Here is a 21264-nt window from a genome sequence, read left to right as displayed (position 1 = left end):
AGAGAAGGGATGAGAGGGAAGGGGGAGTCAAGTCTATTTGTAGGTGTTAAATCAACTCAAGAGAGTGCTCAGGCTGGCAGTCACAGACTTTAATAAAGCTGGAGAGTGTAAATTAAACCGTTGGAGATGATGTGATGCCTGTAAATGGAGAGGAAGAAGAGTAGGTCAGTTTTTTTTACTGCTGTCTGGCCTCAACCATGCTTGCTATCACCACTCTCTGGATCCTCTCTATTTTGTCTTTCCTCTCCAGACTACACTGTCTGCAAAAGCCTCCATCTCCAGCTCCTGTAACCTGTCCATCTGCAGCTCTCGTATATGTCATCTCATTTCCCTCCTCATCCTCCTCCTCCTCTCTGAAACTCTCCCCTTGAGCCTTTGGTGCTGCAGGGCTTAATCTGACAGTGCCGTTTAACCGTGTTACCCTGTTTTATCCCGGGTCACTGTGCCTCACGGTATTACTCCAGGCAGGAGCTAAGACCCCGGGAGCTTACCCAATGACTGGACTCTACAGATGTGGTTCTGAGGCTAATCCTGCTGAGTAGAGTCCTGAATATACCATTTTTTATCCAACTGGGCTGCAAACCTGGAAGATATCTATGTTTATTGGAGAGGAGATTGCTTTGACTGACCATGGGCTTTGGTATGTGTTTTGTTGCAGACACTGTGGCTACATAAAGGCCAAGCAGGACCCAGAGGAGGAGAAGATGCAGTTCCAACATGGCAGAGGTACAGGACACTTGGCACACACACAGGCACACACACACAAACTCTCTTGCGCTCTCTCTTTCTCACAAACTCTCATACACAGTGACTCAGTGCAGACTACAAGATGTTTGAAATGTGACAGAGAGTACACAGCTACAGTATCTGTATCAGTATCAGCAGTAACATAGGCACCTATACACACACTATAGTATGTTATCTATATACCCAAATACATTATTCAGTAACTTATAAAGTCCCCAGTCTACATAAATGACCACTTGAACCTCGTTCAAATAGCTCACCTCAAATATAAATCTCTGCCTCTCTGAGTGAGATGTCTGAGGCATGTGGGGGAGGAATACCTCTTAGTAACATGTTTGATGGTGTGACAAAAAGCTCCAGTTGTCGAGTGTGGCGTGCGTGCATGTGTTTTTGCCCCCGCGAAAGCTGGCCCCCGTACCAATTTGTCACTTTAAAGTGATCGGGGATGTGCACACTAAGGGCAACGACTGTGTTTGCCGCGGTGTGACAAATGATGCCCGGCCGGCACTCAAGTTGCCTAATGTGTGTTTGCTCTAATGGCACCTCTCGCGCCTGCCAAACGCAGGGGCCTAATGAGGTTGAAAATGTGGTGGCAGCCTCCTTTGGGGAAATGGATGACAACACTAATGAATGATGGAAACTACCCAAATTAAAAAGAAAAAAAAAAATAAACGATGGAAAAAAAACCAGATGTTGATTGCCTTCTTCTTTTTTTTTTTTTGCCGACTTGATATTTCTCCACAGTCAACCTGCCAGGCAGCCGGACCTACATCCACCCACACACATATGAGGATCCCAACCAGGCTGTCCGAGATTTTGCCCAGGAGATTGATGTGTCCAACATCCGCATTGAGAGAGTGATTGGAGCAGGTAAGGGCTTTTTTTGCTGAGGTTCCCTGAACCTTATTTGTGTGCTGCCAAACCCTGATCATGAATAGTAAAAGTAATACTAGTAAAGTAATGCAATGCAATGGGCTAACTAGCAAATCTATCCCTCACACTTTTTCCATTTTGACAAACATTTTCAGAATCTTCAAATTCTAGGTCTAAACATCTACTCCTTTATGGAAGATCTTCATCAAAGCACCGATGTGGCACTTTGTAACTGAGGTTAAATGAATGTTGAATAAATAAAGCACAAGGTAGTGGTTTAGTTGGTACCAAAGCAGGATAGATTGTCCCACAGCATGAAAGGCCAGGTGCCTTCCAAGAAAGCCACAGTCCTGAAGAGCTTTAATCCAGACTTAAGCTGTCACACCTAATGCTACCTATCAAAAAATCCTCAGGACTCAGATTAATTTTATCATTCATATCGTGTATGTGTGTGTGTGTGTGTGTGTGTGTGTGTGTGTGTGTGTGTGTGTGTGTTTGTGTGTATTCGAGAGAGACACATACTGTATGTGCAGACATTCTTGGGTAGCTGTGCATGTGTATGTGGTTGGGTGAATGGGGCTTTGATACGTGAAACTTCACCTAATATGTCTGTTGTGTATGAGTGAGTTTGAGTGTGGAGATAAACTTGTGTGTGTTTTTGTTCATATCATATGTGTATATGCGCTTATCTAAAAACTCCCTTCTGTTTGCTTTGTGCGTGCGTGTGTGTGTGTGTGTGTGTGTGTGTGTGTGTGTGTGTGTGTGTGTGTGTGTGTGTGTGCGTGCGTGTGTGTGTGTGTGGCGTGTGTGTGTGTGTGCAGGAGAGTTTGGGGAGGTGTGCAGCGGGCGCTTGCGTCTGCCCAGCAAGAGGGAGATCCACGTGGCCATTAAGAGCCTGAAGGCCGGCTACACGGAGCAGCAGAGACGCGACTTCCTGAGCGAGGCCAGCATCATGGGCCAGTTTGACCACCCTAACATCATACGCCTGGAGGGAGTGGTCACCAGATGTGAGTGGCCTCAGCACACACACACACACACACACACACACACACACACACACACACACAATGCTGTTTTAACAATAAATTCATGTATAAATATACACGTGAACAAAGATGGAGCTAACCTTGTGAACAGAACATTTATGCCTCACGGAGGAAAATCTGCACAGTTACTCATAAAAAACACAGAAAAAGGTACTCACCTTGAGATATGAATGCACAACACACACACACACACACACACACACACACACACACACACACACACAATTTAGTCTCCCCCAGAGCCATATTTGACCTGACTGTGAGCTCTGCAAACATACTGCAGTGCAAACGCATACCTATTAAATGTGTGTAAATATGTAACATGAACCAGAGGCTTTGCAACACACACACACACACACACACACACACACACACACACACACACACACACGCGCACACGCACGCACGCACACACAAACACACACACACACACATACAAACACACACCTACTCTGCACCTCACCTCATAAAAACAATACAATTAGTTATCTCTCACACATCAACATTTCTAAAGATATTCTCTCGGTCGGCTGTCCTGCGCCACAACCACTCAATCTGACAGGGCGGGAGCACCGAGGCGTTTTTAGCAGCCATGAGGGGAGAAGAAAGGGGCTAATGGTGTCAGTCCCTATTCATTATTTCATCAGGGCGCAATTAGCATCACAATGGATGTGGGTTGCCGAGTAGCGGCGAGCGTGTTGGGCTCGCAGCAGCTGTCCGTCACGACGCTGGGCTCCATCATTAACACCCTCCATTCATCCCAGGCTCTTAGTGTGCGGGGATGAGAGCACTGCTGTAATGGATGTAATGGAGGTGTTGTAGCGTACACGCTCATGGATATACACACACACACACACACACACACACACACACACACACACACACACACACAGACACATGCAGTATGCATACAGTGACAGGTAGACTACACAGCAACTTGTCTATAGGTAGTGTTAAAAGTGTAGAAGGTAAAAGTGTAGAGAACATGTGATCTGCATGGAAGTGACATGTCATTATGGGTAATAGCAGGATCAATTAATTAAATAACTTGTATGTCTGTTAATGGAACACACACACACACACACACACACACACACACACACACACACACACACACAAACACACACACACACACTCATATGCACACATGTAACACCCACTGGCAGATCAATTGTGTATCCTGAGTAAGGTCATGCATATTTATACAAGGGTCATACATTTTAATTACAAAAAACCTAATTGGTCATTGGTTCTTCTTAAAGGAGCGGCATGCATATTAATTTCCACGCATTTTAACAAAGATTAATCCCCTTCAACACTTCCTCTCCCCTAATGCGAAATGCAAATAGCTCGAGCCTTTCTGCACTATTTTGTCCAAACGCTTAAGATTAATGTTACCTCATAGGAGTGTTTGTCTTCTCCTCTGCCCTTCAAAGGCAGGAGAGATGGTGTGGTCTCTGCCCGTGGATGCAGTAATGAATTGGGCAATCTCATTCATTCTGCAAACATTTAGGTTAACAGAGTTCATTCAGTCCCAAAGGAGCTAGAAAATGCATATCCAGAGAGAATTAACTAGTAGTATTAACATCATAATACTGTATTATTACTATGGCTTGTGTTAAATAGTAGGCAGCAGTTGTGAATGTTCGTAATTTCATATGTGAATAGAATGTGAATATTTCATAATTTCAGCTGAAGGTTTCTTGACATTTTTCAAAGTTTCTCAGTTCGATTTCACTTCTGTGTGACCCTGCCATGAGCGCCATTGATTTTTTTCCAGCTGGTCATTAGGTGTAGTTTTCAAACAAATGTAACGTCAAAGGCAAGCCAGTGAAAGAATTCATACAATGATACTGATCACACGGACCACTGAATGGTGAATTAAATATAGTATCGTTGCACAACCCTCAGCTCTTCTGATCACTTATATCCATATGTTTTTCATTCTTCAGCTAAATTGCGGGTTGATGGGGTACAGTAGATGTTGCTCCATGCAAGCAAAACCATTGATACTACCTTAATTTCCCAACTAACTACTAGTCGTGGCTTATACATTGATTTTGCTAAACACACACACACACACACACACATTCACTCGTACATATAATCACACAAACAGACACACAATAGTGAAATAATAGATAATATAACAAATGTGTCATATATGTTTGTAGTTTGTATTTATCAATACATTTGGATATGTGAGTATACATCTGTGATGTGTGTGTGTGTGTGTGTGTGTATGTGTAATATGTCTTATTAGGCGATAAGTCTCTGCTACTTTGCCCATTGCTCTTTGAATTTGTTTCCGTGAGCTTGGCCCCATGTGTTTCATTTCTGTGTCCATTTTATGTCAGTGTCTTTCATGGTTCCATATGTCTTTATGTGAGCATGGCTATCTCTCTCTGTGTGTGTGTGTGTGTGTGTGTGTGTGTGTGTGTGTGTGTGTGTGTGTGTGTGTGTGTGTGTGTGTGTGTGTGTGTGTGTGTCTGATATGATGATATAATGGCAGGGGTAATAACCCATCCATGAGAGTAATTTCACAGCTCACAGCTCCGGCGTGTGGCGTACAGCAGGCTGAGGTCAGAGGTCACTAACCTGACCCCTTGATACCCACCCAGCTGTCAATCAAACTTCAACAGAGCGAGAGGGAAAATGTGTGTGTGTGAATGACATTTCTTCATGAGTGACCGCATAGCAAATGTTTTAGATACCAGCTGCTGAGTTTTGCTTGAAATGCGTAAACGCACATGCATCCGATTAAACCATAGTTGTTTAAATACATCTTCATATAAGTGTGAGTGTGTGTTGGGGGTGCACATATGTGAGTGTGTGCAGGTTTCCATGTGAGTGGAAGGATGGTGGAGTTCAAGCTAGCATGCACGGATATCACACGAGCTGATTAAAATCAAATGTACATGCATCCTCTCATGCATAGAACTCCACCATCCATCCCCCCACCCCATCCCAATCCTCCACCTCCCCATACACCCCCACCACGGCCGTTTAGGAAGTGAACAAAGCAAGCAGGAGGAAGCAGTATATCATTACGCTAAAGGCAGAGGAGCAGACCACTGATTGAGTGCATTGTTATGCTAATTCTTTCCCGGGCTCCTCCGAGAGACTCGGCCCCCCAGAATAGCACTTTATTCATCACACACACCCCTCTCTATCACCCTCATCTGCCTGCTTCCAAAAAAAAAAACAAGCCTGTCGTTGCGCCCATTATCTTCCTATTGTGGGGCTAACTGTCGGATTAGCATGCTTATCTTCCCTCTGATAACACTCATTCCCAGCCCACGTCTGTTGATTCGGATTTGGGGGCGATGTGTCTTACTCTTTGACGTGTCTTTTTTGTGTGATTTTTTGGCAACTCCCCAATTTAATATGACGGGAGACAGGAGCTATCTGGATGTCTTTGTGAACGCCGAACAATAGAGGAAGCGAAGACCTGATGAGTGCACCTTTTTTTGAAGAACTTCATCAAACGTTTTGTTAGTCAAGGTCAAGAACATTTGTGACATATGTGTGAGACGGAGAGTGAGTTTGTAAATGTGTGAATGTGTATGTAAGCGTGTGTGTGTGTGTGTGTGTGTGTGTGCGTGTGTGTGTGCGTGTGCAGACACGAATAGGAGTACAGTAATTTCCTGTGTATTAGCTGCATTGTGTAAACAACAGGACAGTGTTTTATGCAAGTAAAAAAAACAAAACCACATTAATGCCATATTAATTGCCCCTGTGTATTAACCTTATAGCTAATACAATTTTGCAAAAAAATCAATGTGTAAACCTCGGCTATTACTTGGGAAAGTACAGTATTGTGTGTTTGTCACTTTCTATTGTTGCATTTCTGACTATCGGCACTTCATGAGTGACCCATGGTGTAATTTCTTTCCATTACTGTGTCCAACTGCCTCCGGCGAGATGTTGCTCTTCAGTCCAGGTGTTATAACACATGTAACTACAGCGTAATAGACATTTCATTGTGACCAGTGTGAAAGTGAAAGGCCTCCTCACTAGATAGGCCTGTAAAATCAGAGCACTGTAGCACAGTGTGATAGGCGTCACAGTTGCTGAGCTGGCTCCCCTGCTGTTCTGAGGTCAGTGTCCGTGACGCCGGAGAACGGCTCGCCTCCATCATCTCCCGCTGACCCTGGATTGCAGCTTCCTCTTCCCCCTTGAGCTGATAAGGAGGAGTGCGATGATAAAATCAGCCTTGATTACAGGCAGCAACGGCACCAGGGGCCCAAGTTCAGATTTAGAATCAGCCGTGGATGGCAGCCAAGCCCGGTCAGGGCACGAGGTTTCGCTTTAATCATTCCCTCCGCCCACACACACGCACACACACACGCACGCCCGGCGGCAGTAGAAGAAAGGGAGTAATTATTCTGCTCTGCTCACCTAAGAGTGTCGGCCAGCTCGTTTGGGGAACATCAATCAGGGGCGATAACCTGCAGCAGCGGGTGAAGTGCTCCTGACTCATCTTCATAATGAACTCATCAGAGCCCCCCACACACACACACACACAAAACACACACATACTCTCTCATACACACATTTATTAATTATATTCTTGCTTATGATTAATGATATAGAGAAAAATGACTGACCTTTGATCCATTCCATGGTGTTTCTGGAGTGATATCAGATATGCAGATATGCATCTCTGTGTGACTGTGAGAGTGTGACTGGGGGAGTGGGTGGGTGTAGTCTCCATAGTCCAGACAGAACTTCCCAATTGATACCAATTGATACATTAAGTATGATTTATGACATGTCTAATGTACTGTATACAGAAATCAATAGTGTAGTTATTTGTCTTTGACAAATTCAACTTCTGCTCTCACAACTGGATAATCAACCTTATCAGTTTTCAATCACAACTAAACTTGTAAGGCTGCTTCCCTGTACATTGACTAAGCCGTGTCCTAGACAAACTGCTTTTCAACAATAAGTATATTCTGTCCTAAGTTATCAAAGTGAGATAAGATACTCAGTCAATTGCTATTATTTTACCTTGCTACCAAAGTGTGTGTGTGTGTGTGTGTGTGCATATCTTTTATATTTGTTTATATCTGTTAAGTTAGAAAGCCTTTCTCTTCTTTAGATAGAACAAACAACTTGTGTGCACCATTGTCCTTGTGTTCATCCTTTGATGAGGACACAGAGACACAAACACACACACACACACATACACACACATACACACACAGCCATCAGGCAGGAGTGCGTTGCGGGAGGAAGGTTGCTGTCAGAGCGATTTGTCCCGCATGGTTTGCTTTAACATACACACTCACACAGCTAGGCCTACCTCTCTTCAACCCTGCTACGGTTGTTATGGTTGCCATGGGACAAACACAGACATGATATACCCAGAGTGACAGCACAGAGAACCCATAAAGACACACACACACACACATCTGCAAACACACACACATACATGTATGGATCACTGTGCAAACCTAGGCACACAGACATAGCACTGGCTCACAGCCTTGATCGCACACACACACACACACACACATACTGTACACACACACACAAATGTGCATATATTGCCTTTAGATTAGCACGAGATAGATGTTTGAACTAGAGTGAACCTGAGCCTTGCACACTGAATGAATGAGACAGCAGTGAGCAAGCACTTCCCCTGTGATAGCTTTCCATTTCCACACACAATCAAGGCACATTAGTATCTCCCTGGTCTGAAGTGACTAGCAAGCCTGGTAGGCTTTCCTTAACCTGTCGCCGTTTAGTGAGACCTTAGTTTGACCTTTCACCCCTGCAAGGTCCCAAAGCAGGCACGAGGTGACAGCCCTTACAGCGCGTGCTTCGCTGACTCCAGCTGAAAGGGGCGTCGTTCTGCCACATCTGCCCCGAGAGGGAGCGTGCCGTGACTTGAGGTCACGTCCTGAGAGAGCCGTGGGGGTCAGCAGCGAGGCTGACAGCATGGCAGCTGAGAGCAGAGCTCAAGGATGAGAGGAGGAGAGAGAGAGAGAGAGAGAGAGAGAGAGAGAGAAAGAGAGAGAGGGAGAGAGAAAGAAAAAAAAGAGAGAGAGGGAGAATGGATGTGAGGGATGTGCACCCACATCAGCGACAGATGATTACCAGGCTAGATTAACGTTGGCAGCCCCTGCTGAAGCTGTGTGTGTAGGGGGGACCAGTGGGGGGCTGGTTGGTGTTGGTGGATGTGATGGTGGAGGGTGCTTGATTGACAGCATGTTATTTCGCCTGGGTTTCCAGTAAAAGGGATGGGGGTTGGGGGGTGATTTTAATCACTTTTTGAAACGCAGGTGTGAAGATTTCACTTCCTCCCCCTACCTTTGCCATCACTACTCAGCTTTGTGTGTGTGCGTGTGTGTGTGTGTGTGTGTGTGTGCGTGAGTGTGTGAGAGTGTGCATGCACACATGTGCATGTGTGTGTGTGTGTACGTGCGCGCGTGAGTGTGTATATGTGTGTATGAAAGAGTAAATGAATGGCTTTCGTATGCATATATTTGCATAAATACATAAATATGCGTACGTGTATGCATGTGTATCGCACAATGTATTTGGAAAATGAAGCCAAAAAAAAGGGCTGCAGTTTGGAGGATCTGCAGTTTCCAGAAAAATGCCAAAGCAAGGCAATCACTGTTCCATCTCTGCAACAGTAGGTGGGTTCTCCATATGGGAACAGGCTTGTTTTGTGCCCTCACTCTAACTGTTTATCTGTGTGTCCTGATGAATTATTAATCTGTTAGCCTCTTTATGCAGTAGTTGCACAGCATAAGGTAGATGCACCATGGTGTGACCTCTTTCTGAATGATTTGGGTCTTTTGTCTTGGATATTTGTCTTACCTTGAGATCTAAATAGAAGTCTTAAGTATGTGTTGGTGTGTGTGTGTGTGTCTGTGTGTGTGCGCGCGCGCGCGTGTGTTGTGTGTGTGTGTGTGTGTGTGTGTGTGTGTGTGTGTGTGTGTGTGTGTGTGTGTGTGTGCACGTGTGTGTGTGTGTGTGTGTGTGTGTGTGTGTGTGTGTGTGTCTGTGTGTGTGTGTGTGCGCGTGTGTGTGTGTGTGTGTGTGTCTGTCTGTGTGTGTGTGTGTGTGTGTGTGTGTGTGTGTGTGTGTGTGCATGCACACTGTAATGAGGCGAACACTTTCTCCCATTAGTGTTTTTCTTCTTCTTTTTTTGTCCCTCTCCTCTCTCTCTCCCCCCTCCACTCTGCAGTCCTATTCATCTCTAAGACTCCCCCCAGGACCCACACCTCTTTATTTCTCTCACCATCGCTCCCTTGTTCTGCCTCTTTCTCTCTCTGTCTTTCTCCCTCTCTCTCTCTCTCACACCACTTTTTTGTTGACCTCTCTCTCCCTTTCCTCCTCGAGCATACTCGTTTTCTCACAATACACCTTCTCTCAGTCCCTCTCCTCTACCCCTCCGTCCATATCCCTCTTTCCCTACCTCCACCCATTTTTATCTCCATCCCTCTCTCTCCACCCCCCCCTCCTGGAGGAGCTCATTACCATGTATGGTATTTCTGGACGGAGATATTCTCTGCGGACAGCTCGCTCTAATTATCCTGCTGACGGTTATTGAGAGCTTTGATTAGGGGGCTGTCAGTATGACTAACAGGCTGCAGGTACACGTGAAAAAGAAAGGGACAGAGAGAGGGAGAAGGAGGGGTGCGGGGAATGGAATCATCTCTCTCTCTCACTCTTGGTCTTTCCATCTCTCTTTGTTGATTCAGAAATTAATTAAATATGGGACGTGAGAGGCATCGTTTGTTTTTCATACTGTATGTGCCTCTCACTCTCTTTCTCTCTCATGTCCTTTTTGCTGTGCCGAAAGAAAACTGATTTCGAAACCTTCCTCTCCCTCCTCTCTTTCACATTTTATTCTCTTTCTATCTTTCTTTCCATCCCCTCTCTTTCTCTCTCTCCCACTCTGCTCTATCTTTCTTTTGTCACACTGTAGGTAAGCCAGTAATGATCATAACAGAGTACATGGAGAACGGCTCTTTGGATACCTTTCTAAAGGTGAGTTGAGTGGCGTGGAACAAAACCCTGATCGCCTCGAGGAAATCTGCTTCTTTTGTTTTAATGAAATGTTTAAACACACACACACACACACACACACACACACACACACACACACACACACACACACACACACACACACACACACACACACACACACACACACACACACACACACACACACACACACACACACACATACACACACACACACACCCACACACACATACTGATTTTATTGCTTCCTCCCAGTCTCGCCTCCCAGCTCAATCTGGCACGGGAAACATGGAGTTAGGGAGTCTTGTGATGAGAAATAAGACAGATAAAAAAATGGATAAATGACAAGAAGATGATCTCTTCTGAAAGTTTGCCTTTCCGGGCAGAGGGCCATAATGAAACGTCATAAATATTTCCCATTGCTCACATGAAAAGCCAGGGTGATTGCGGAAGCCGTGCAGTGCATAGAAAGGGAGGGACGTGTTTAATCAGCAGACTCCTGATTTAAGGATCACTCCCAGGCTGAAATAAAGAGCTTATCTGTTCAGAGTGCTTTCTAAGAGGGGAGGAACTGAAGAGTTGCATGAATCGAGTTAAACACTTTGATCCACATTGTGTCCCATTAATAATTTGTAACACTGCATTGCAAATATCGGAAAATAACAAAGCATCTGTGAGCAGTTGACTAATTTACAATGCAGCTTGTGGTTTAGGATAATTCCTTGCTTAATGCTGTACTCTGTTCACAAATCATGACAAAAGTAATCACATCACACGGATGTGTGAGAACAAACATGGATCATATCCAGTAGTTCTAGTCGTGGAGATAAAACTGTCTAGAGATAAAACTGACCTTCCCTGACTGGTGTGGCTCTTTTACAGAAGCACGACGGCCAATTCACCGTCCTTCAGCTCCTAGGCATGCTGAGGGGCATTGCGGCGGGCATGCAGTACCTGTCTGAGATGAACTACGTGCACCGTGACCTGGCCGCCCGCAACATCCTGGTTAACAGCAACCTGGTGAGCAAGGTGTCCGACTTTGGGCTATCACGGGTCCTGGAAGACGATCCGGATGCTGCTTACACAACCCGGGTGAGTCTACTCTACCAGGGCACCCTGTTTTACCATGATCCCACTGAACCTGACTGAGTGCTGACCTGACTGGTATGAATAAAAGCATGGTAGCATATGAATTTAAAGATGCTGAATCCATTACAAATAAAAAATAGTCTCTTCCAGAGATTCCTCTATCTCTCTCTATCTCTTTCTTTCTCTCTTTTGTCTTCGCCCTCCTTCCTTTGCTGTGGCCTCTGATGAAACAAGGAGAGTGGTTTTGTTAGTCAAGCCTTAAGCTTTTTACACCTGCATTCTCTGCTTAGCTGCACTGTTGGTGACAAGGTGTAGCCCCAACAGCTCTCTTCTTTTTCGAAGTTGTTTTGAAATTGAGTAATGCTGAAAGCGCTTGTAAAAAATGTACTCATGTAATGTTTTTTTAGATGTATACTGAGACCTCGGGAAGGGGTGATGGAGTCTAGCTCCTCTGAAACATGTGGTGAGAATGTATGGTGAATGTGGATGTCACTGACCTTGGACAGCGAATTACAGCACGATCAAGGACATACTTTGAATTGCATTGCCACAGAGCTGTGTGTCATAGCAAGTTAATTGTTTTCTCACTTCCAGTTGGCAAGTGTTGAATATGTGCAAACAAGGGATTCTTTATCTGTCCCTGTGTGTGTGCCTTGAGTTGTTAACCTTCAGAAAATCTAATTGCAGCGGCTATAAGTGCCATGGGTCTCAGTGCTGATGGTAATAAAGGTGCAATATGGGATAGTGGAGAAGATGGCGGCTGGATAAAGACAGAGGGAGAGAGAGAAAGAGAGAGAGAGAGAGAAAGCACCAGGGGGAGAAAAGGAGGGAGGGAGGATGGGGCCTGGACCAGATTGCAATCATCAGCTGAGCAGCATCACCCACGAGCACGGCCATTATCACGACAGGGGCCCCTTGCAGCCTCCGGAGCTGATCCAATTCAGCACCACTGTCCCACATTGTCCAGGGGTGGGGTGGGGGCTGGTCAGTGGTCTATGGATGAAATTACATCCCTCCCTACTCAAAACTAACCCCCACCATCACCACCCTAGCCCACCCCAGCGGTATGCAGTATTTGTGGGGGGCATGGAGGTTGGTGGGAGGGGGAAAGGGAGAGAAACATGGGGCAATAATAAAAACAAATGCCTTCTGCCTCTAGAAAAAAATGTGCCTCTCAGCAGGATTCTCTCGGCTTCTCATCATCCTCCAATATGGAATTGATTCACCACACAGGTGGGATAGCACAGAGAGAGAGAGAGAGAGAGAGAGAAAATAACACCCATCCTGTTATACAAAACTGTTTACACTGCCAGTGGAATTGCCCCCCTCTTGTGTATTTTGAGTGGATTTGGGTCTGTATCTCCAAATTATTGTTTTGATTTCTTTCTTTTTTTCTCACCTGATCATTTCTTTTGAAATGACAGCTCTCTCCCCTGTCAACAACCATCTCAGCTACCTGTCACTTGTTATCGGGCTCTTGTGCATGTCTCCTGTTGACAAGTTAAGCCATTTCCTGATGAGACATCTCCCTGCTTCTGAGTGGAATATAGAAGTATAATTAGAAATGAAATAGAATTGAATGGGAGTGTAAGTGTCCATCTTATTCACAGGGGGGTAAGATTCCTATCCGCTGGACTGCGCCGGAGGCCATTGCCTATAGGAAGTTTACCTCAGCCAGTGATGTATGGAGCTACGGCATTGTCATGTGGGAGGTCATCTCTTACGGAGAGCGGCCATACTGGGAAATGTCCAACCAAGATGTGAGTACACATATGTGCGCGCACAGACACACACACAGACAGACACACACAGACACACACACACACACACACACACACACACACACACACACACACACACACACACACACACACACACACACACACACACAAACACACACAGGCACACACATACACACTTATGCAGTCACAGTCAAATAATCTTATATACCTACTTTACAGACATACAATAAGTTATGGTCTCCATAATTTTCCAATTTGGAATGTTGGGATCTGTACATAGGCGTGCCCTTCAATCCGACACACAAGACAAACACAATGTCATAACATGCATAGATGCCTCTATCATCAAGCACAGATGTGTTGTCTTGCTTAATATGTATGGAGGTTGAGCCAAATTTCAGAACATGATTTAGATTCCTGTGAACTCTGAATGGCACGCCGTGTCTGTAAGCAACCTAAATAGAAACCAAATGGACAAACCGCCTCTAATGTGTGCCACTTCAGCTCATCCATAAGAAACTCACAGCAAGACAGCATGTGCTCCCTATAGGTCTTCTCATATGTAGGTGGTATCGTTTCTCTCTCTCTCTCTCTCTCTCTCTCTCTCACCCATTTCCTCCTTTTTCTCTTGAAGCGCACACATGCACAGTGTACTGTATATTGATTGCCGTTGCAGACCTCACATGTCCTCCTCTCTCACATTTGATTGAAACCTCATGCCATGAACTGATCCAATTTTTTTTTACTCTCAAACACTGCTTTGGCTACACACACGCACACACACACACACACACACACACACACACACACAGAGTAGTTCAACAGGACAGCTCTATTACTGACATGTGTGTGTGTGTGTGTGTGTGTGTGTGTGTGTGTGTCTGTGTCTGTGCTTGACAATCCCTCTCCTTCACTTCACACAAAAAGGTAAAAAGATTAGACGCATCTGGAGACGGTGAACGCTTCCAGACTTCTATCCACAGGAAGACTTTCATTCTTTTCCTTTCTACTTCTTCTTCTTCTTCACCTTCTTCTCTATCAGTTTCATTTTCATCTCTCTCTTTCTCTCTCACTCCCCCCCCCCTCTCTTTCCTGGATTTGAAACCCTGTGGTGGTGAGATCCTGGACGATGTTTTCCACATCTGAAGCTCAGCTCATTTATTTATCTCCGCCCTGGGAGGCCTCCACTGCCAGGATCATTTTTTTATTTCCTCTCCGTCATCCTCGGCTGACGGGAAAGAGATTTGGCGAGACGATGCTGGATGGCGGACCGCTCACATCACAACAGGGACAGAGAGAGCCCTGGCACACTGGAGAGAAGGCGCCGCTTTATTTATTCAATCAACATGGCTTTAGAAGTACACCCTTACATCTCCAAATAACCACACGCACATACACACACACACACACACACACACACACCTCGCTCCCACACTTCTCAACGAGCACTCTCGGCCCCTGCATCTCTGCGAGAATAGCCCTGCTAGGGAACAGTCGGCATAATGTGAACACTTGCATCCGGTGCGCTAATGGCCGTGTCAGCTGCCAACCAGCTGAAATGAAACACGGCTCCTCTGGGCTGAAGCATCAGTGGTCTGATTGCGAGGGCCACTTTGAAGTTACTCTACTTTCTTTTCTTTTCTTTTCTCAGCAAATATATATATATATATATATATATATATATGAAAACGTTGCAGTCCACCTCATTATAAAATGTTGTGATGTCGCCTGAACCATCTTAGACAACTGAGTGCCTGCAGATACTTTGGTGGTCATTGTAAATATCTGTCCACTGCTTGTCCACTGTACTGTATCCCCTAAAAACACCCATTTCTCTGTCCCACCCCAGGTTATCAAGGCCATAGACGAGGGCTACCGGCTGCCGGCGCCCATGGACTGCCCAGTCGTGATGCATCAGCTGATGCTGGACTGCTGGGAGAAGAACCGCAGTGAGCGGCCCAAGTTTGGCCAGATCGTGTCCACCCTGGACCGTCTCATCCGCAGCCCCAGCTGCCTGAAGCCCCTGGCCAACAGTGCTGTCTGGTGAGTCCAGTATAAGCTCATACTATTCCCTAAGTGAAGGGCCCTCTAGTCCAGGAACAATAACTACATAGACAGTTGTGACAAATACAATATGAGCGTCCACACTAACCAACAATAAGGAAAGTCTCTCCTCGTGTTAATAAATATGATACGTGACGTGATGTATACTGATTGGCTTTTTTTTTGTTCTCCATGTTATTATCATTATAGTATGCAGTGTGGATGTTGTCATTCATATTAGCTAGAGCAATACACAAAATGTTGTTTTTCCCATTATCATTTTAGTTATCATTCCTGGTGTGTATGGCCCTTTAGTCTTGTGTTCTTGTGTTCTAAAGGTGTTCTCATGGTGTGTGCACCAGGAATACTTGTATTCTTACACAATCAACTTATTGTAGTTGGAGCCACCCTGTGTTCTATTTACTTAACTTTTCAAGAATACATTGGGTACTTTTTAATATTACATTTAGGACATGCTTATTTACTAGCAGATGAGTGTAATAACACATTCAGTGACTGTGGCTGTGTCCGAAACTAAAGAAAAAAAACCTGCCTCCTAAGATAGCATTTGGTGGCAGCGAGACAAGTCCAAATCAAATATTGGTATAAAATGCTAAGATACCTTTGCTTTGCCGGATTTTGAAGGCAGCGTACATGTACCCTTCCTGCTGCCTTCAACCAAAAATACTGTAGAACACCTCTGCTTCAACTACCGCTGATTAAAGTCAGCTGTCGGTGTCCTGGCAACAGCGTTCTGTGTTGCTATCTTGCTAGGCCGTACAAAACAAAGTTCATAGCTGCCACCTCAGTGCCTGCTATGGCAAGTGACTCACTAGACAGTTGGAGGCAGTGATGTTTGGGACAACCTCTGACTCTTTCTTGGATGCCGTCTTTGTGAAAGGCCTTGCAACTCTTGTTTCTGTCCTCGTTTCGGTCAGTGTTCCTCCCTCCGCTCAACTCACTCAAACCTCTTCTACATACCCAGAACCGGACTCAGGACCATGGGACAGTTCCGTGGGCTTTCTGTGCTGCTGCCCCACGTCTGTGGAATGCCCTCCCTGACACCTTGAGGGCACACACCTTGAGGGCACCACAAGACATTTCTTTTTAGCAAAGCTTTTGGTCCCCTTTAGATGTTTTTTAAAACCTTTTCTTTTCTTTTTCCTTAAACTGCTCACCTTTTTTAGTTTAGTTTTTAACCTGTAGCACTTTGAGATCTACTGTATGATGAAAAGAGCATTATAAATAAAATGTATTATTATTATTATTATTATTATTAGTGTTCCTCCCTCCTATTCCTTCACTCTCTCCCTCCATCCAGCTTCACTACTGCAAGCCCTCAGTTCCTCAAACGAAAGCAGCCAATCATGTACAGCTTAGCTTCGCACCCTCTCTATCCTTCCCTTCCTGGAAATAAAACTCTACTCAACTCAAACCTCAGCTGGCTGCCTCCGTCACTCCTGCCGACCCCCAGCACCCCCAGGCCCATTTCCTCCCCAACCCAGAAAACCCCCAACACACACACACACGCACACGCATGCACGCACACACACACACATGCACACACGCATGCACGCACGCACGCACACACACACACACACACACACGCATGCATGCATGCACACACACACACGCACACACATACACTCACACATACACTCACACACACACACACACACATGCACGCATGCACACACACACACACACACACACACATACACTCACACACAAACACACACACACACACACACACACACACACACACATACACTCACACACAAACACACACACACACACACACACACACACACACCTCCCCTCACGCTCCTGCCGATGTTCCGCTGAGCTCCTCTGTTCTTGCTCATACTTTGGTGCTGACCCTGAGGCAGGAAGGCAGGCAGGCGTTTGACACCCTCCTTTAATACCAAACAAATGAAACGGCCTGCTTTGTCAGCTGCCTGTGTTGTCAGCTTCTTTGTAGGCTGTTCGGAGTGCCTGGCCAATTGAGAAACCAGTGAACCGAAAAACACTGCCGAGTGCTGACATTAGGAGGCCATTTTGGCTCCGGTTAAGTCGAGACGCATTGGGTAGTGTTTTCAAGAGGGTGGAGAAGTCCTGCGGGCGAGAAACATGCCGTTAAATCAGACACAATTTTACGGCTCCACCGGAAGGGGTGGTGTGTGTGTGTGTGTGTGTGTGTGTGTGTGTGTGTGTGTGTTTGGGGGGTGATGAGTCACACGCAGTAGAATCATATTCGCTCCAGACAGCGATCTGATTGGACTCCCCGCTAACCTCAACCCAAGCTGTCACCCACGTCTGTTTCTCTTCTTGGTGTAGTGCTTTTAAGTGTGTGTGTGTGTGTGTGTGTGTGAGAGAGAGAGAGAGAGAGAGAGAGAGAGAGAGAGGGTAGTGAGGGAAATATCATCTCCCCTGTACTTTCCACAGGGACACAACTTTTCAATAGGAAGCAGATGGCAGTGGTAGCTATGGTGGTAGTGGTGCGTGTGTGTCGACTATATACTTCTATCAAAAGAAAAAGCTATTCTGGTTTTACTCCACCTCCACCAACATAGTGTCACTGCTTTCTTTCCTCAGTCTACACAGTGTGAGACTGTACATGCATATGTGTGTGTGTGTGTGTGTGTGTGTGTGTGTGTGTGTGTGTGTGTGTGTGTGTGTGTGTGTGTGTGTGAGTGAGTGAGTGAGTGAGTGAGAAAGGTAGTAATGTTGTGTAATCAGGCCCTCTGCCTGATCCTGGGAGTCTAGTGTCAGCCTCTACTGGCTCAGACGGCTGATTAATCTTGACAAGCTCCTTTACCTTGCGGCCTCTCTTTCCTTTTTCTCCTCTCTTCTTCACCTCCTCCCTTGCCCCTCACCTCTTACTCTTTCTCTTTTTTCCCTCTTCACCCACCATCCTTACCCCTCCTCTCACTCTCTCTCTCTCTCTCTCCCTCTCTCACTGCTGTTTCCTACCTGCAACATGGATCAAGGCTGTCTCTTTGGCCCAGAGGAAGAAGCAGCCCTCTGATTGGCTCGCTGTAGGAACCAACTCGCCGTGTAGCTTCTCCTCCAGGAGACAAATAATAAAAAAATAATAAAAAAAATGACGAGAGGGGAAAATCAATCTGGCCTCGTTTGATTTCCAAGCTGAGAACTCCCAGCGCCTCTCCGGCAGCACTGTGACTAAGGAAGGAGGACAGTGTTTTTCTTCGGGGAGCGCGGGGGCTTTTTGCTCGGCGCCGGTGGCACAGGCGTCACCGTGTCAGATTGTCACCGCAGCTCACCAAAATCACACTGACTGTTTTTTTTTTTTTTTTTCGTTTCGGACAGACCTCACCCTGTGGAAAAACACATTACGGATCATGTTCCCTTTCCATTTAGACAGAGGCTGAACAGTCCTACTGAGATCACAAGCAGAGAAATTATCCCTCATTCCAGTGGCCCCATCCTAATAACATGACAATGTACAGTGTATGCAAATAAAATGCATTCCAAAGGCTATAATAACCAGTCCATTATCACTGATGAACGCTATAATGATTAAGACGTGTTTGGCACAAACCCAAAGGGAGGCGAGGCTGACTCATTGTGGTCCTGTCCTGCATCCACAGGGAGGACCCCCCATCTCCAGAGGCGGGCGTCAGCACAGTGGAGGACTGGCTAGAGTCCATTAAGATGAGCCAGTACAAGGATCACTTCACCACTGCTGGTTACGTCACCCTGGACTCTGTGCTGTACGTCAGCGCCAGGTAACACCCTCCACACTACTGACCTTACCTCACACATTGACTAGTTCTTGAGAGGTCTTGATCTGGGCTCTGTACTGTAGTCCTAGTTAAATTACTGAAAGATGGCGCTAAAAGATACTAAAAGGTGCTTAAAGATGACTGATTGATTGATTGATTGATTGATTACTAATTTGCTTGATTTACTAGGTGTTGCATGTGTAATAATGAAAACAATCGAACAGATAAAGCTGAGAAATACTACAGCAGAAATCTCTTAGAGCAATCGGTTTACATTCCTTCCACAACAAGTGCTACACATAAGCAAAGCACTTAACTGACAGAGCCCTAATGGTGCTCTTTAGAGACTGCTTTAGAGAGCTCCGGGAATTGATTGTCTAAAAGCACAGTTTATAGATGACAAGCAGTACATCATAATGAAAGTTTGTCAATTACAGCTAAGCTATTCAAGCTAATTAACTCATCTTCTCTTCTCTTTGCCTTCTCTGTCCTCCTCTAGCGAGTTGGGGAAGTTGGGTGTGGCTCTGGCAGGCCACCAGAAGAAGATCCTCACCAGCATCCAGAGCCTCCAGGCCCAGCAACAGGGAACCCATGTCCAAGTATAACACTCTGCTCAAAGCGTCCCTTCAGCCCCTTCCGGAGACTCACAGAGACAGATGGGGTGCCTGGGTCTCCTGCCCCCCAGGGAGAGAGAGGTTTTGGGGGGAGGGGGTCCCTCCACCAGTAGAGTCCTTCAGTCCATCCACCCTGAGAAGCTTTTGCTAGCCTCTCCACAGCCGAACCCTGGAAGGAGGATTGTGTAACTGTCTGACAGAACATCATCTGGAGGACTTGTTGTGCTGAAGGGTTGATCATTACATCTTGTGGATTTTTCAAATCCAGATTTAGAAAGAAACACCAGAACACTTTTCTTTTTTGCTATCTGAAGTGGAACACATGGACCAACGCACCTCGACAAGGGGTCAACACGGCACTTTGACGCCCATTGAAGACTTTGTTCAGAAAAGACTTCCTATCGCTCAGAGGAGCAAGACCATGTCTGCTGGTGGATTTTTAGACAGTTTTGACACTTTCGCCACAGATGGTCTTATGCTAAGCTAACACAAAGCTGTTTTAATGTGTATTTTTGTTTGTTTATTTGTTTATTAGTGCGTATTATAAGGCCAAATGGACCTTACCTGAGAAGATGTGCATAATTAGTAGGGTTAACTCAGTGGACTTGTTCTGGTACGAACAACATGATGACCAGAGCAGGTTCAGTATGTTGACCTAACAACGCTACAGTAGAGATCTGGGACGAGATGGTGTTGGCCTTAATAAATCCCCTGAGAGAGACTGAACCTTGGTGGGTTGTAAGACTGGCCACCATATAGACCTTGGAAATATGAATCGGAGCTCAGACAAATGGTGACAGATTCAGCGATATGTTATCGAGAACTCTGCAGGATGGCATTTGATGGCTTCCTGACAGTGTGTGTGTGTGTGTGTGTGTGTGTGTGTGTGTGTGTGTGTGTGTGCGTGCGTGCGTGCGTGTGTGCATGCGTGTGTATTTGAGGAGGGAGAGACCAGCATACTAACATCAAGAAGGAAACCACAGCAACCACTTCTGACTGCATCAAGCGCACTATAGTGCTGGCAAATGATGCAAGTATGGCAAACAAGGATGAGGGGGAACGTTCTTGCGCACACTGACATCGCTTGATATCACACTCCATTTTGATCCTTTTTTTTCTATGGAGTTCAATGAAGAGCCTTCCCTCTTTTGTGTGTTTTGAAAACTTCTCAAGCGGTATTATCTTTTTACTTTCCTATCTTTCTACCCATCTCCCTCTGGCTTTTCTGTCTTTCACTCTAATTCTGTCAGCCACTCTTTCCTCCTGCCCTTCAGATGTTAGTAACCCTCTGAAACGCTCAACGTTTGTGTTCATATTTAGCGCCATGTTTAGCTGTGGTAAAAGCCGTACGCAA

The 21264-nt window shown here is 45.6% G+C and overlaps 1 protein-coding gene across 1 annotated transcript in view; it reads left to right on the top strand.

Moving 5' to 3' along the window:
• The window catches only part of LOC125309295 (ephrin type-A receptor 3-like), a 69784-nt gene extending 49832 nt beyond the window's left edge, over window positions 1–19952 (top strand). Inside the window, 9 exon segments of the mRNA XM_048266101.1 lie at window positions 659–726; window positions 1492–1617; window positions 2442–2627; window positions 10618–10679; window positions 11559–11768; window positions 13376–13525; window positions 15357–15550; window positions 19162–19299; window positions 19796–19952. Of these exon segments, the coding sequence (XP_048122058.1) occupies window positions 659–726; window positions 1492–1617; window positions 2442–2627; window positions 10618–10679; window positions 11559–11768; window positions 13376–13525; window positions 15357–15550; window positions 19162–19299; window positions 19796–19901 (1240 nt within the window). The 3' untranslated portion in view covers window positions 19902–19952.
• Window positions 19953–21264: the final 1312 nt, after the last annotated feature.

This window comes from Alosa alosa, chromosome 16 (genome assembly GCF_017589495.1).
Source record: "Alosa alosa isolate M-15738 ecotype Scorff River chromosome 16, AALO_Geno_1.1, whole genome shotgun sequence".
Classification (NCBI taxonomy): Eukaryota; Metazoa; Chordata; class Actinopteri; order Clupeiformes; family Clupeidae; genus Alosa; species Alosa alosa.
This window is presented reverse-complemented; position numbering and strand designations above follow the sequence as displayed.